Raw genomic sequence first — 15,608 nt, 5'->3', positions numbered from 1 at the left:
AAAAAGGGGGAAAAACCCCCAAAACCAACTCTTTGTTCCTGTCTTCCTACTGTAGGTGCTGTCTCTGGCTGACACCAGGCCTAGAGCTCTCAGCCTTCACCCTGCCTTAATCAACGCAATTGAAACAGGTTAGCAATGACATTACACCAGCTGCTTTTCACTGACAGTTTTGTACTGGCATTGGCATCTTAATAAAAGTTATGAACTTCCACTGTGCTGTAGCTGCACAAATGTGCATTTTCCACAATCTAGGTGGAATGGTACTGTACGTATATGTCATTAGTTGTAATTATTTCTGATTCCACCAGTAAAGTTATGTACTCAACTACTGAACTACTGTATGGTAATTCAACAGTCTGCACAGATCCATAACACCTTTACTTGAATACAGTATGACATGACAAACTGGAATTACACAGTAATTAAGGAAATATGAAAGACTGACCCATGACGTTCAGTAGGACTGACTCTTGATCACAGAACTACTCCAACTGGATCTTGTCTTGTGCAGATTCTGACGAGGACGCTGGGGATCAGTCTCTGGACGGTCAGCAGTCAGCCATAGAAGAGCTCACCGATGTTCAGTTTCAGTTTGAAATCAAACAGGTACGTTTATTATCTCCTTATCTTATCCTCAGTAAACAAACAGAAAAGGGTCAAACGAACACTGTCTACCGAGCTCAAGAGAGAAGTTCATTGAACTTGTGTCAGGATGTCGTAGTGTATCTCAGATATGATGTCATATAGATGTAGACCTTGCTTGCTGTAAATGCCTATTCATACTCCAGTTTTAGGTGATAAGGTGTCATGTCATGATGTCATGTTGTAGTTTTCGGTGGTCACCTCTTGATTAAGAGCCTCTGCTAAATGCCTCAATTGTAAATTGTACAGAAGAGGTAGTGAGACGGTGATTTAGCACTTAATGTTCTATATCTGCGTGCGTGTGTGTTTGCACATAGGTCTTGTTGGAGCTCACAAGGCAGGCTGACCAGGAGAACACTGTGCTGGCCCTCAATGTATCTCAGCTGGGGGCCCAGGGCAAGATGAGGACCTATGACCTCACCATCACCTCCTACCTCCGCCGAGTAGGCCTGGACTACTGTGGTAGGAACACACACACACACACACACACACACACACACACACACACACACACACACACACACACACACACACACACACACACACACACACAATTTACAATTTACAATTTAGGCATTTAGCAGACGCTCTTAATCCAGAGCGACTTACATTAAGCAAGAACAAAAGCATGGGAATACATCACATAAAGACATTTATCATGAAACATGCGTAGCTAAGAAAGTAACAGTGGAATATCTATAATGAAACTATACATATAAGCTATACATCTATACTACTATGCTACACATATGTACTATGACGTGCTATGACTACTAGAATTGCTATCTAAGGGGGTGGGGTAAGTGCTATGGGCCATGATGGAGTCTGAAAAGGTGGGTTTTCAGACTACGGCGGAAGATTGGGAGTGATGCTGCAGTTCTGACTGCAATGGGAAGTGCATTCCACAGTTTTGGAGCCAGAAGGGAGAAGAGTTTGGGACGTGTGGAGCGTTGTCCCGGCGACACACACACAGTATGCCCCCCTAATGCATGCATAGTTGCATACTGGGTATAGGGTTGTCACAATTATCCCATAATCGTAAATGTAATTGATATTCATATGAATGTTCCAATGCCAAAAACACAATTACATCGTTAAAAGCAATTATTTGTGACAATTAATCGTCAACTTCAATGTACTGTATAATGGATTCGTGACAGCCCTAACTGTGTACATGGATGCACAAATACAGATGCACCATCTGTCAATTCACCCATAATACAGTACCACCCCCACACAGTACAGGAATGTACAGGAATGTACTGTGTACTGTTGTTTTTATTTGTGATGGACAAGCAAAAATCTAAATCATTAATCATTTGAAGCCCTCTATGAACACTCGAATCGATGAAGATAATTGGTGATGGCAAAGAACTTTGCTGTGTGCTGCTTTGCCTATTATGGAGTTATCTGAGGCCATGCAAATATGGCACAGGCTTCTAATCTACAATTAATTAATGGTTTTTATAGATACATTTGAAATGGCATGTCTCTGAATGTTTGATGCATGTGGCGGTACATGTTGGAATAGAGGGTATGCGCGTGACATCATCATCAAACCCGGAAGTTATGCAGGAATGCCTACTGAGTGGCAAAAAACTACTTGCTGGCCATGCATCCAAACAGAAAAGTCCTATCTGATTGCATTAAACAACATTAAACAATGTTAAACTCACTTTGCATGTTGCTTTGACACTCGATTTGCCACTTGATGTGCCATTCACTTTAAGCATGCGCATACCCTCTATTATTTAAAATGGAAAGTCCCCTGCAATAAACGAGATCCATTTTATAAAGCACAACAAATACACAAAAACAGACACATGGTGGCTGTGCATGCCAAATTCACACATGCACTCTAGGTACTTTTTGCACAGTTGATATATCATGTTTACTGTAGTTGGCAAGTGTATGAACTTTAAATGTGGACATGTGTTTGTACACCAGATGAGCGGAAGCAGCCTCTCCACCTGATCAGCTCATCAGACAAACAGGGCTCTGACCTGCTGAAGGTGGAATATGTCAAAGTAAGTCTCTCCATCACTGTTTACATGGAGGTATCGAATAATGTATTTTTCAACATCCACAACAAAGAAAATCACTTCACATCCCTTATTATATTCTGCCTGGAAGCTTTATCATCTCACACTAAACACGCATAGTTTAGCTTAACCCGTTTAGGACTGAGGCCCATTCTAAAAATTACAAAAATGTTTTGTTGCTACAGTATGTACTGTACTGTACATAGCAACAACTACCCCAAAAGGGGTTCCCGTCCGTAATGCAAAACAGAAACCTAAATACAAAACACAGAAACATGGGTCGAAAAAAACTGTTTTATTCAACAATGCTTTTTATTTTTGCATTTGGTTCTATGTTTGCCATTATGTTCTCCACAGGCTGACCCTAATGGCCCCAGCTTCCTGACCATGTTTGACAACACTGAACAAACACTTAAGGTGAGTAATGGATGTAGCTTTGGAGACTGCATGGGCTTTTACTCCTGTATGGTGCTTGGCTTGTGACCCTTCTTTCTGCCTTGTTCTGCCCTAGCCTGGGAGGCATACCATTTCGGGTTGATGATCCGGTCGGGAGCGGATGATATCTTTACGTCATATTTTAATCTGGTTTGTAGTCATCAGGCTGGAACTCCCAAACTGGAATCAAAATAACCCAAAATAATTCCCTGAAACAAACGGGGGAGGACCATAATTCTATGGAGGGGGGGGGGACCAAAACAAAGCGACGCTGAGGTTTTTTCTTTTTTCATTATCCAGTCTAAACCACGCCTAGACCGGTTCACACGGGCGTTTATGAAAGTCTGGTGGCGCAACGTTAGTTCTGCCCTTGTTCCTCCCTGGTTCCGCGTTGTTTATGTTAAATTTGCTAAAACACGATATGCCATGCTGCACCTGAGATCTTCCTTTTTACTGACACCAGACTCAGAAAGGGTTTTTGTCCATCCAAGAAACGGCAACCAATGTGTGCGAAGAGGGGCACAACCACGGGCGAGTCTTGACAAAGGGTCAAGTGCCCGTGTTGTGCACGGTGTAGTGGGAAGCCAGCAGGGGATTCAGATTGATCTGCATCCCTGGAATATAGACTGAAACTATGACTAAATATGATATACAAATATTTTGTCAACAAAAATAAACTAGTCTAAAATGTTCGTTGACGAAAAATGTTCGTTGACGAAAAATGTCATGTACCAGTGTTCTGATTGGCCCGTCAATAAGACAAGACATCTGATAGGCCCGTCAATAAGACAAGACATCTGATAGGCCCGTCACTAAGACAAGACATGTACCAGTGTTCTGATAGGCCCGTCAATAAGACAAGACATGTACCAGTGTTCTGATAGGCCTGTCAATAAGACAAGACATCTGATAGGCCCGTCACTAAGACAAGACATGTACCAGTGTTCTGATAGGCCTGTCAATAAGACAAGACATCCGATAGGCCCGTTCGTCGACGAAAAATGTTCGTCGACGAACATTTTTCGTAATAAGACAAGACATGTACCAGTGTTCTGATAGGCCTGTCAATAAGACAAGACATCTGATAGGCCCGTCAATAAGACAAGACATCTGATAGGCCCGTCACTAAGACAAGACATGTACCAGTGTTCTTTTCGTCGACGAACATTTTTCATATTATTGAAATGCAATATGTGATAACATTGATGACTATAAGTAAACAGATATTGAAGTATGTACCGTATGTACAGTACACAGTTTTTAAACCTTTCTGCTTTGGTTTGCTGCTAACATAGAAACCAGACAATGGAATGCCTACTGTATGCTCACACAAAAAGAAGAAGAAATACATGGATTTCTGTATATTTCCATTCCAACATAGTTTTAGTGAAAACATTGCACCTGGCTAGTGGCTACACCTGCTATTGACAATGAATATACCACCACCAGCCTAGCAATAGTTTCTCACTACTCCCCTTAAAATAGTTTCTTCTACTCTAAGAGAAAACATACTTGATACCTGGATTGTTGAAATGAATAAAAACCTGAACAGTGGTTGGCCAAATATGTAAGTAACACATGGCCCGAAAATATAAAATGTATTGCAGTTCAAGCAGTCTTTTGTAATGTATATTGAGCATGTTGATATTGCGATAACGATAAATGTTCGATATATTGTGCAGCCTCTCCAGACTAAACCATGGGGTTTATAGGGGAATTGGCAATGATTAAATTGGGGAGAAAATGAAAAAATGTGGGGGATTTTTTTCCCTGGTGTTCCCAGTAAATCGATTGTCAGTCAAGTTTATGGACTTCAATGTTTGTTTAGGGCACTAAATACAATGGGCGCCCATCACTTCATAAGTGTGTGATTCTTTTTTTTATAACCAAGTTAACAAGGCTTTAGAGCACCGATTACATAAACTATGTACAGTACTACCTGTATGTTGTGTTATAAGGGAAAGAGAGATGCTGTAGAAAGGACTGATAGATCACAGCTGTATTTAGCTTTATAACTATTGCTCTCTGTTGTACTCAGGTGGAGTTTTCCTCCCTGAACTTCCTCCTCCATACCAAGGCCTTGCTGTCCACCATCAACTATCTGAACACTGTACTGCCACAGGACCTCACCACCTCCAAAGACCGAGAGGTCAAGAAGCCAGTGGAAAAAGCTGGACATGGCAAGACGGGTAAACATAGCTCCATATTGCCCTGGCTGTGAGGGATATAGACAACTTCACTATACGTGAATGAATGTATCTGTAATTTAATATCTATATGATTACTATTGTTACCTGAGTGTTAATTTAACTCAAATTGACTAAGTGTCTATTTTTATACTCTTTGTCTTGCGCCTTAGTCTTCTTTAACAATAATATTTAATATACTTTCTGATCTATATGTCATTCTTAATAGTATTACAGCGTACAGACAGTAAAACAATAGTAATAGTTAATAGTTTTATTGTCCCAGCTCTGTGTTTATTTAACTGTGATTCTGTATCCCTTGGCAGTATCGAAAGGCTCGCGAGATGTCAACATATTTAACTTCAAACTGTTTGCCATGCTGGGCCGTTTCCATGTGGAGGTCTGTGATGATCGACGCAGCATCGCCGACATCATAGTCCAAGGCAAGGTTCCACTTTGTTTCTCACTCAAATGTCAAATATATATCGTTAATTTATCTGGGGACCGTTTGATGATGGAAGTGATTTAGAACAAATACATTCTCATGTACATTATATCTTTTCCAATTCTGCAACAATTGCGTTTCTGTTCATTATTCTTTTTTAGCCTGGTCCCTTTTAAAAGTAACGTCTAGAAGAAATGCATGTTTGTGTTCACAGGTATTGATGCGTCTGTCCTGGTTCAGGCCAAAGAAACAGAGGTATTCGCCAGACTCCGAGATATCGTGGTCACAGATATCGACCCCAGGACCATCCACAAAAAGGTACAGTATAAAGTTACATTGACCACATGATTTGTCATAATAAGTTACAGCAAAAGTATTGCTCCAAACTTTAGCTTTAGATCAGAAATGATCTGTTAGTATCATACTAATAACTAGAAATGTTACTGTAGCTGTCTGAAAGTATTCACACAGCCAGTGTAGGTGGTTGTAGCCCATAAAATACTACACTACAAATTCACCTTGAGTGCCTGGACCTGGATATAATATAAAAATATGCCTTTCTGGCATATTTTTCCTCTCTCTCTTGAACATCGTTTCCTTTCATGACCGCCGGTGGATTGAGGTATAAAGTAGCGCTCCTGTAATCGTTTTTCTTCTGCCTTTTATAGTTAATTTGAAACTGTCCCACCTGCAGGCAGTGTCCATCGTGGGAGAAGAGGTGTTCAGCTTCAAGCTGTCTCTGTACCCCAATGCCACGGAGGGAGACGGCTACTCTGACACCTCCAAGGTGGATGGCAAAGTGACCCTGAGGCTGGGCTGCATCCAGATCACCTACCTGCACAAGTTCCTTATGTCGCTACTGGTAAGGGCCTTACCACCGATCTGTTTCATTCCAATGGGCTATATGCACACATGCCATTTTGGAAAGAACTTGGGCACCTTCCCTACTTCCTTCACAGGTGTTACCAATGATACTATTGAAGGCTCTGCTCCATTCTGGTCAAACAGAGTCAGGGTGCTGCTATTGTGTGTGTTGGCCCGCTGAATCTACTCGTTTACACCCGTGGGTCTCAAAGTGTCCCTGAGTGGGTTCCAAATGACCCTGTACGGGAGTGTAACTCTGAGAGCTGTACACATGGAACCAAATGGTTCCCGTGGCCCTAAGTGTCCATTTGGTTCCATTTATACACTCTCAGAGCTGTGGCGGTCCTTGAAATTAAAAGGTTTGAGAACCACTGCACACTAAATGGAACAGAGCCTTAATTACCATATAGCTCATTACCATCAGGTATATAGTCTAAACTTTAATAAAGTACCCTGATTTTACACCCGCCCTCTCCTTTTTTTTAAACCTTTTTGTAGTGCTCGGATTGGTTCTTCTTTTTTATTTTATAGTTCCGTTGATCCAAAGCACCAAATGTACCTTTTTTAACTTTTGTTCCTCCACTGAGCACCTGGTTGATTCTCCCCCCCCCCCCCCCCCAGGTATTTCGTCTCTTTTTCATCTACAGTATATCGTATTTTATTCATTTAATACATTTACTTTTCTTTATTCATTTTGTAGAAATTATTTATCTATTTGCTTATGTATTTTTCTTTCTTCCTAAATATGAAGCTGTCTGCCCGTCAATGGATTATTATGTTAATTGTGCATACACAGTTACTTTATTGACACTGTGCGCTTTTCTTGGGGTTGTATTAATGTGAATAGTTAAATATTGCACATGACAAAACATGCAGCATAACATTCCAATATGGGCTGATCGGAGAGTTAAATTCTCAAGTTTGTTTCTCTGTTTCACTTCCAGTCTTTTCTATCTTTCTTCATTTTTCGTTATTCTTTTTACTTTTGTCTCTAAATGTTTCTTGTTCTTTTCAGGCTTCTTTTAGCTATCAGTATCTATCATCTGATGAGGTACAAGGTCATGGCATGCAGCACTGAACTGCATCCAACTCCAAAACCCTTTTTGCTTTACAGCTTTCACTCAACAACACCTCTGCACCGCACCTCAAAGCCATACTACTATGACATCCTCTAATTTGACATTAACAGCGGGAAAGCATTCTGTTTACGGGGTTAACTCTTTTCCTTGATGTGATTTGACTTATCTCGTCCAGGGTTTAATGTTTCCTGACCTCAACGGAACTAAAGGAAGCTAGTCTCTGCAAGATATCATGCTACGCAACAAAAGCACATGTGCCACTTTATAGAATGCAAACATCCACAATAATGTAGCTTTATAATCACTTACTACTTCATAGCCAAATGACACTGTTTTCTAAATCAGTCAAGATATTAAGTTTTTTTTTAAATGTGGGTGGCATACTTGCCTTTCTTGCATATTGCTCTGACCTGCCATTTGCTAAGCAGGCTCTTCTTGTAAGTTTGTTGAGTCTGTGTCAGGCACTCAATAAGTCCCCAATTCCATTTAATGGCTTCCCCTCCCGTCACCGTATCTCCCAGTGTGTTGTTTTTAAACCTGTCCCGTGGTTCTGTGGGCAAACCATAAACATGGAAAGCACTTCGAGTTACAGATTTAAACACGACTCACTGTCAAAACTATCAGATAATAGACTTTAATGAAGACCAACAAATTATATTATGTTCCATAAATGCTTTTTATCATGTTTTTATTGTGTCTTGAGCACCACAAACCACTTTTGTAGCAGATGATGCTGATTCAGAAGCTGATCAGTGCAAATGATAGAACTTGCAATTGTATGTATATACACCTCTATTATAGTACTTCTACTGTATATACAATTACTGTATTGTACCTCTACTACCTTAGCACCACATTTTAGCCATTTAGATGAGGTGGTAGTAGAATAAGGTTTAATTCCTAGTTCACCAGGGATTATTAGGAAGTGCAAAGGCAGGTGTCACGTCCACGGTGCCCTGAAAATACACAAAAGGTTTGAAGAGTTAAAGTCCATCTTACAATGCAATGATTGAGCCTATTTTACAGGCAGTAAGATTTAGTATATCATCAATGCAGAAAGGTATTTGCTTGTCACTGAATGATTAGGTAATACCATAGCTCTATAGCATACTGCATGTTAAGATATCTTGGCATTGTGGACACCAGAACAAGGTCAAATAGTATTTGCAAATGTGTTTCCTTCTGTTTTTAAGATCATGTGGGTGCAGGCTATCACAACAGAATAATTCAGATTGATTAGCAAGATGAATTATCAACCAGAAATTGACTTTCAAATACTTGAAACTATCCAGCACTTGTTTTGTCGTCTGCTCCACTCATTTGGCACAGCAGGCAAGAAAACAAATGGTAAGAATTATTTGCGAATACTACTTGAACCATACAGTATACTGTATACACTCAGCTCTGGAATGGTTTGTCTCAGCACGTAAAAAAAGGAATGCTTTTCATGCACATGTAATGACGGTCAGATGTCACTCTCTCCATAAATGATATGCAACTTCCTCAATTGCCATCACACACTAACGTCATATCTCTGTTCGCTATCCCCACTATCTCTTCACTCTCTCATAATGATGTGTGTGAATTCACTTCCGAGGTTACTTGTAGCCAAGGGTTCAAAATTTGAATCGGCTATTCAGATCTTTTTTAGTTTTTAGTTTTTTACATTTTTGCATGATTGACAGATTACCCGTCACTTTTTAGGCAGTGAAATTCTCACATGCAACACTCCCTCTGGGTCCCCTATCATAGCCAAGCATTCTGTCAGGGATTCATTCAATTCGGCCTTACACCACTGTTCCATTTCTCACCCCTCCTCCGTTGCGTTCCTCATAGACGTTCGTAGACAACTTCCAGACAGCCAAGGAGGCTCTGAGCGCTGCTACGGCCCAGGCAGCAGAGAAGGCAGCCTCCAGCGTCCGGGATTTTGCCCAGAAGAGCTTCCGCCTCTCCATGGACATCAAACTGAAGGCGCCACTCATCATCATCCCGCAGTCCCCGATCTCGCAAAATGCCTTGGTGGTGGACCTGGGTCTCATCACTGTGGCCAACAGCTTCTCTCTGCAGTCGGCAGAGGGGTTTCCCCTCCCGGCCGTAGTGGAGCTGATGGACCTGAAGCTGACACATCTGAAGCTGTCCAGGTATCGGACGAGAATAAATCATCTCTGCCTTTGGTTTTGTGGTGTTGGTGTCATTTTAGCCAAAGTTTATACATTACTGTAAGCTAGGTTTGATTTGCTTTTAATATCATCGACCGTATAATAATAATACATTTTATTTATAAGGCGCTTTTTTTTAATTGTGATGCAAACACAATTTAAATACTTAATTAGAAATGTATGTTCAGCACAATTACCCTGGCGTTCCTATTTTGGGCAACTTTTCTACCTTTTTCAAAATTTATCAGGATTTGTCGAAATTATTTTTAAATTCAGAAAATAGCTGATCAAACATGCAATGTGACACATTGTGAGCTTCTACTGTTCTTTTTTTTCTAAATGGAACTCTGACTCTATTAAATATGATGCATGTTATATTCCTCTGTTTCTCTGTTCATAGAACCACCCTGAACCAGGGCTCTCCACAGCCAGACATCGAGATTCTCAAACCAATCAACTTGGAGCTTCACGTCACCAGGAACCTGGCTGCTTCCTGGTTCACCAAAATCCCTGGCATGCAAGTCCAGGGAGTCCTCAAGTCTATGAATGTGGGTGTTCCAACGGTTCTTACTATTATGCGTGTTATGAAACACCGTTCTACGTATTGGACCCTCGTCTGGTTCTGGTGTGTGACGACCCGGTTGGCATTTCCATGGTTCGGCGGCGGACAGACAGACAGACAGGCTGGCCCGGGAGAAGAGATTAACATGACACGGAGACATGGTCACATTAAATCGTTTACCAGGTTTATTACCCATACAGCAGCATATATAGCTTTGATACTTCATGTCCTAATGACGTCACAGCCTAGACATCACAATTCACTGCCTGCAGCACGGCCTTCAGCGTGCTCTACCACAGCTAAAGTATGTTACAGATACAGTACATTGCTATCGTACCAGTACCAATTCTCAGTACACAACTGTTGTATATCACAACAATGCGTACAGTAGAACAGCCCCAGTAAGGGACATTATGTGATAATTTATGTCATTATGAATCCTCTGCCCTTCCTTTCAGATGTCTCTGGGCCAAGAGGACTTTGGCGTGCTGATGAAGATCCTAGTAGAGAACATTGGCGAGGGGAGTAAAGAACATAGCATGGACATGAAAAGACAAGGTAACAGAACAACATATAAGCTTATCCCATTCACTGTGTTCTTTAGTTTTTTTCTTGTGTTGGGCTGAGTGGTGAGTCGCTTGTCACCGCGGCATGACATTGTAGTTTTCCCAACCACCGTGGTTCAGTAGGTTATCACCTAAAAACTGCAGTATGCCTTAATTGCCCACCATCATGATGGTGAGTCCCACAGTTCTTACAACTTGATAAATCAGTAATTTGTGGCTATAATGTCATTTTGCCAAGGTTTGTAACCTGTCAATGTTCTGTTTATGTACTGTATATAGCTGGCTTACTTATCAACAATGGGACAAAGATACTGCCATTAATATAAAATAATGAGCATTTGATAAATACTAAAAGTTAATAGATTTACAATAATTCAACCAGAGGAATGAAACGGTTGATGGCGAGTTGTTTGTAAACACAGCCGTCCTCACCAGTCTATGCACGCTGAAGGTTGCATTTACTTATCCGCCGATTATATGTAAAACAAAATGCACATGTCACAATCCCCACTTTTTTTTCCTCCATTGAAGGTGGATAATATGAACATACAGATATGCATAAACTATGATTACTTTTTTCCATTTTGTTCTTGAAACCCCTTCCAGAGAAGGCAGAGCTGGCCGAGGAACAGATGGTGGTAGAGACTTCACAAGTAGGACCCGAAGGCCAGTCAGTCATGACCAACGGAGCACTCGGGGAAAATACAGTCAATATTCTTCTCAACTTTGAAATCCATGAGGTACTTTGTACATCCAAGAACAATTTCTTAAGGGTCTTCTCTAATAGCAGTGACTATCTAGTGAAGATGAATTAACAGAATATTGTGCAACAGGTAGTTTTGAGGAAGCCATCTACTCGTGCTTAAAACCAGCATGACCGCACACCTAATCAAACCCGCCTAAGCCTAGCTAAGCCTCTTAGTTACAATGAAATTGAGTTGACATGTTTTTTTAATGATAACTGTTGTATAATCGCAATATTACAGGCGAGGGTGTGCTTTACAGAGATTATTGGCACTTCAGTGATGCTTGCGGAAGTTGCGGAACATACTGTCCATGTTACTATTGAAGCATGTCCCCAGTAGAATTCTCTATCCATTAAAGTTACCGTTTATTTCTTTGAGATAGTTTTTTTGTTTTGTTTTTTCTCACTTTTTAAGGTGGTAGTGAAGTTGACCAAGCCCAGAGAGCAGGAGGAATGTCCTCTCCTGGTGCTTCATATGGCTCACCTGGGTATTAACACCAAAGTCAGGAAGTATGACATGTGTGCCACCACCTACATCAAGATGATCACCATGAAGTGCCTGGAATTTACAGGTTAGAATTAACATAGATAGATGTGGGGATAGATATTGACAAATGATTATATTGATTCTCACTGAATATTGTGATAAGACAGTGTTGTGAGTCATGTAGTTTTGGGATGTGATACAGTTGCTTGTCAATGGCACTATTTTTCTTACACTATTGTCACATCTTTTCTGACAGATTCCGATAATGAACCCCTCTGTCTCATAAGTTCATCTGCAGAGTCCGGTGCTGATCTGCTTAAAGTGCAATATTTCAAAGTAAGAACTCTCAAAGAACTCTCAAAACACTTCTTAATCTATAATTGTATAGGTGAATGTTAATGTACTGTATTTGCTTTTATTAATTTATTATTAGTATTACTGTTTTTTAAATTATTATTATCCTGCTACCCTAATAGACAGGGGTACCGTTTATCTGCCTTTATCCGTGCTCTATCTCCGACCGAACCACACTTTCACCACACATCTCTCTATGCAAAATAAAATCTGCACACTCCCAGAATTAACATAGGCTACTTTTTAGCCACCCAAGTGTCTTAGTTACTGTACAGATATTACTTTTATGAAACACGCTGTTGTTGCTCAACCTCAACAGCCTACGTCAAAATCGTCATGTTGTCGTCTACTACGCCAACTACGTTCACTTAATGGGGCCAGTCCTTCACAGTGACACACACGTTACATGAACCACGCGACCGGGATGGTTTCTACCCCTCAATGTCGTGAATTTGCTGCGCCCTTCTAATGCTGCGCCACGCCTACTCTACACTACTTGCAGCAGCAGTACAGCTGGCCACAGGGAGCTGGGTCTGCAGGCGGCCGTGTGTGTGTGTGTGTGTGTGTGTGTGTGCGTGCGTGCGTGCGTGCGTGCATGTGTGAGGAGGATGAGCAGCCACGCATATCCTTCTGGGACAGAAACTTGCGTTTTCATGACAGCAGCAGCTGCTGCAGCCTGTGATAGCTACTGTGCTAAAGATGCTAAAGCAACACAAAAAAACATCCACTCGCAAACCAGGGTTGCCACATATCGTGGATCTGAGAGTGACACAAGCAACCAGGTCTATAAAAATGTTAATAGGCCAGTTCAAAGTAGGTAAATCAGAAATGGTCCGAAAATTAGTCTTAAAATAATCAATTATAGTGTTGACTGTCAAACTTTGTTGTCTAATGTTGTTTCAGAGCAGTGGAACTCAAACATTTCCATGTCAAGGACTACCAATATTTTAAATCAACTTTACAGATAAACAAGTCCAAAGTAGCTTCTAATGATCAGACTTGGCAACACTGTCTCTAGGTTGAAAGTTCTACTTTACAAGCTCACACATATGAAATATGTTTTTTTTAATCTTCAAACTGAGACATATTTTATGATAATACTGTTAGCACAGTCATCATACTCCAAGAGCATACAAATGGAACCAAATGGACCCTGATTTTCCAGAGTTAAATTAACACTGATGATAGTGTACTCCCAGAGAGCAAATGGTATCAAATGGGGGTCTGTGGCCTAATGCATTTCAAACTGGGGGTTCTTGGTATTATATTCTCTGCATATCTTATCAACTTGGGGTGAATATTTCACCAGAATACTTTACTGAATATTTCACAAGAATATAACACATGAGTCAAATGTACGGTCAAATGTAATCACAATATAGGCTACAGATGTAAATATATTTATGACACAGTAAAATGTCGAAAATTAGTGCTATTCCCCCCCCACACACACACACACACGACAGGCAAAGCTGTTGTTTGCATCGTTAGCAGGCAGCAGCTACCTTGGCACTGCTCTCTGTGACTGTAGTTGTTTCACCATGTTTGCGTATTTATGAGAAATAAAAAACACTTTCTGTTATTATAATAATTTATAACCCATCCGTTACTACATGTGCAGGGCACACTACTGAGTTTAAAAACACATCTGAAACATGAAGTGGAGTCTGTCAACTCCCGCAATTTCCTTCTTCCCATATTGCGCTGCAACGTAACTAGGATGAGCTCCCCGAAGGGCGGCGAAATTCTATTTATTATTATTTGTAGTAGTAGTAGTACTGTAGTAGTAGAGCTCAGTTCAGCTGACCATATCTCTTCTCCCTATAGGCGGACAGGAATGGGCCCAACTTTGTGACTGTTTACAAGAATACTGAACAAATGATCAACGTGAGTAGAGTAACCATGGCTGAAATCACTTTTTTGAGTGGTGCAACCACTCCTACAACCAGCAATGTCCGTGTACCTGTTTGTGTACCTGTTTGTTTGTGTACCTGTATGAGCACGAGTATGTGACTTATTAATAGCAGTAGGGGGCGCCAGAAACAGAGAGAGGGGTAGTGCTGTGTCTCTAATGAGAGAGAGAGAGAGAGAGAGGGGGGGTGGGGGTGGGGGGGGGGGGGGGGGAATTGCACCACTCAGTTCACACGTGTGTGATTTTTTTAAATATATACCGGTATCTATATTTTCAATTTGAGTCTTCCTTGCTCTCTCTTTGCTTTGGTTGTATGGCTGTACAGCCTGTAAATAAGATAGGAGAAACCCAACAAGCTTGTAAATTATCTGAAACCCTCTGTCCTTCCCTTTCTTGTATTGCTTGAAAAAAATGACACGATAGGAACTATGAAACTATTTCACCCACTGTTTTACCTTTAAAACTGTGATGTGACAATAAAGTTTATTCTGATTCTTTCTCTTTCCAGGTAACTTTTGCCTCTCTTGACCTGCTGCTCCACACCGAAGCTCTCCTCTCCACAATCAACTTCCTGTCAACTGCTCTGTCCTTCAGTAGCCTGTCCTCACCGGAGAAAGAGACCAAAGCCAAGGCTGAGGACAGCAAGGTCGTCTCAACCATGTCCAGTAAGTCTGTGCGTGCGTGCGTGCGTGCGTGCGTGCGTGCGTACATGCATGCATGCGTGCGTGCGGGCATGCATGCGCAAACGACATGGTTAATAGTAGGTCAAATTAATGTGACACAGTGTAATTATTTACATGGATTTCAGTGAGTGCATACATGATGGAGTGACCTTCCAGTTTAAGTTGGAAAAAGAAATAGTGAGCAGACGTTGTTTGCTCAGTATTTAAAAGCACATCATCAGTGAACTGACCTAGAAGAGAATCCAAAAGAGAAGTCAAACCTGGAGAGGAGCTCACGCGTGCATGCAGGCACGTTTATATTCACGCACGTGTGGCATGTGCATATTGGAAACATGGCACGTTCTCAAGAGGCCATGTTTGCTAAGTCATATTTACTGCACATTCAAACATGCACTCAACCACACATCTGTTCAGGAAACTCATTGTGTGGTCTGTTGTTAAGGGTTG

The 15,608-nt window shown here is 41.1% G+C and overlaps 2 protein-coding genes across 6 annotated transcripts in view; one reads left to right on the top strand and one right to left on the bottom strand.

Moving 5' to 3' along the window:
* adgrg1 (adhesion G protein-coupled receptor G1) overlaps nucleotides 1-15,608 on the bottom strand; it is a 361,835-nt gene that overhangs the window by 169,156 nt on the left and 177,071 nt on the right. The gene's annotated exons all lie outside the window — the stretch shown is intronic.
* Nucleotides 1-15,608, top strand: part of vps13c (vacuolar protein sorting 13 homolog C) — a 102,671-nt gene that overhangs the window by 38,328 nt on the left and 48,735 nt on the right. For 3 of the 5 annotated variants that reach the window (XM_080764929.1, XM_080764928.1, XM_080764932.1), the window contains 18 exons: nucleotides 56-128; nucleotides 512-606; nucleotides 960-1,104; nucleotides 2,590-2,669; nucleotides 3,042-3,101; nucleotides 5,158-5,308; nucleotides 5,632-5,748; nucleotides 5,965-6,068; nucleotides 6,445-6,612; nucleotides 7,630-7,665; nucleotides 9,530-9,834; nucleotides 10,253-10,400; nucleotides 10,873-10,972; nucleotides 11,587-11,720; nucleotides 12,141-12,297; nucleotides 12,469-12,548; nucleotides 14,394-14,453; nucleotides 14,987-15,143. In XM_080764929.1, coding sequence (XP_080621055.1) covers nucleotides 56-128; nucleotides 512-606; nucleotides 960-1,104; nucleotides 2,590-2,669; nucleotides 3,042-3,101; nucleotides 5,158-5,308; nucleotides 5,632-5,748; nucleotides 5,965-6,068; nucleotides 6,445-6,612; nucleotides 7,630-7,665; nucleotides 9,530-9,834; nucleotides 10,253-10,400; nucleotides 10,873-10,972; nucleotides 11,587-11,720; nucleotides 12,141-12,297; nucleotides 12,469-12,548; nucleotides 14,394-14,453; nucleotides 14,987-15,143 — 2,170 coding nt within the window. The remainder of the gene's footprint in view (nucleotides 1-55; nucleotides 129-511; nucleotides 607-959; nucleotides 1,105-2,589; nucleotides 2,670-3,041; nucleotides 3,102-5,157; nucleotides 5,309-5,631; nucleotides 5,749-5,964; nucleotides 6,069-6,444; nucleotides 6,613-7,629; nucleotides 7,666-9,529; nucleotides 9,835-10,252; nucleotides 10,401-10,872; nucleotides 10,973-11,586; nucleotides 11,721-12,140; nucleotides 12,298-12,468; nucleotides 12,549-14,393; nucleotides 14,454-14,986; nucleotides 15,144-15,608) is intronic. The other 2 variants (XM_080764931.1, XM_080764930.1) reach the window with 1 other exon arrangement.

The sequence above is a fragment of the Protomyctophum bolini genome, assembly GCF_963924005.1.
Source record: "Protomyctophum bolini genome assembly, chromosome: 1".
NCBI classification, from domain to species: domain Eukaryota; kingdom Metazoa; phylum Chordata; class Actinopteri; order Myctophiformes; family Myctophidae; genus Protomyctophum; species Protomyctophum bolini.
The sequence above is the reverse complement of the archived record's forward strand: the minus strand, read 5'-3'. Positions and strand labels throughout refer to the sequence as shown.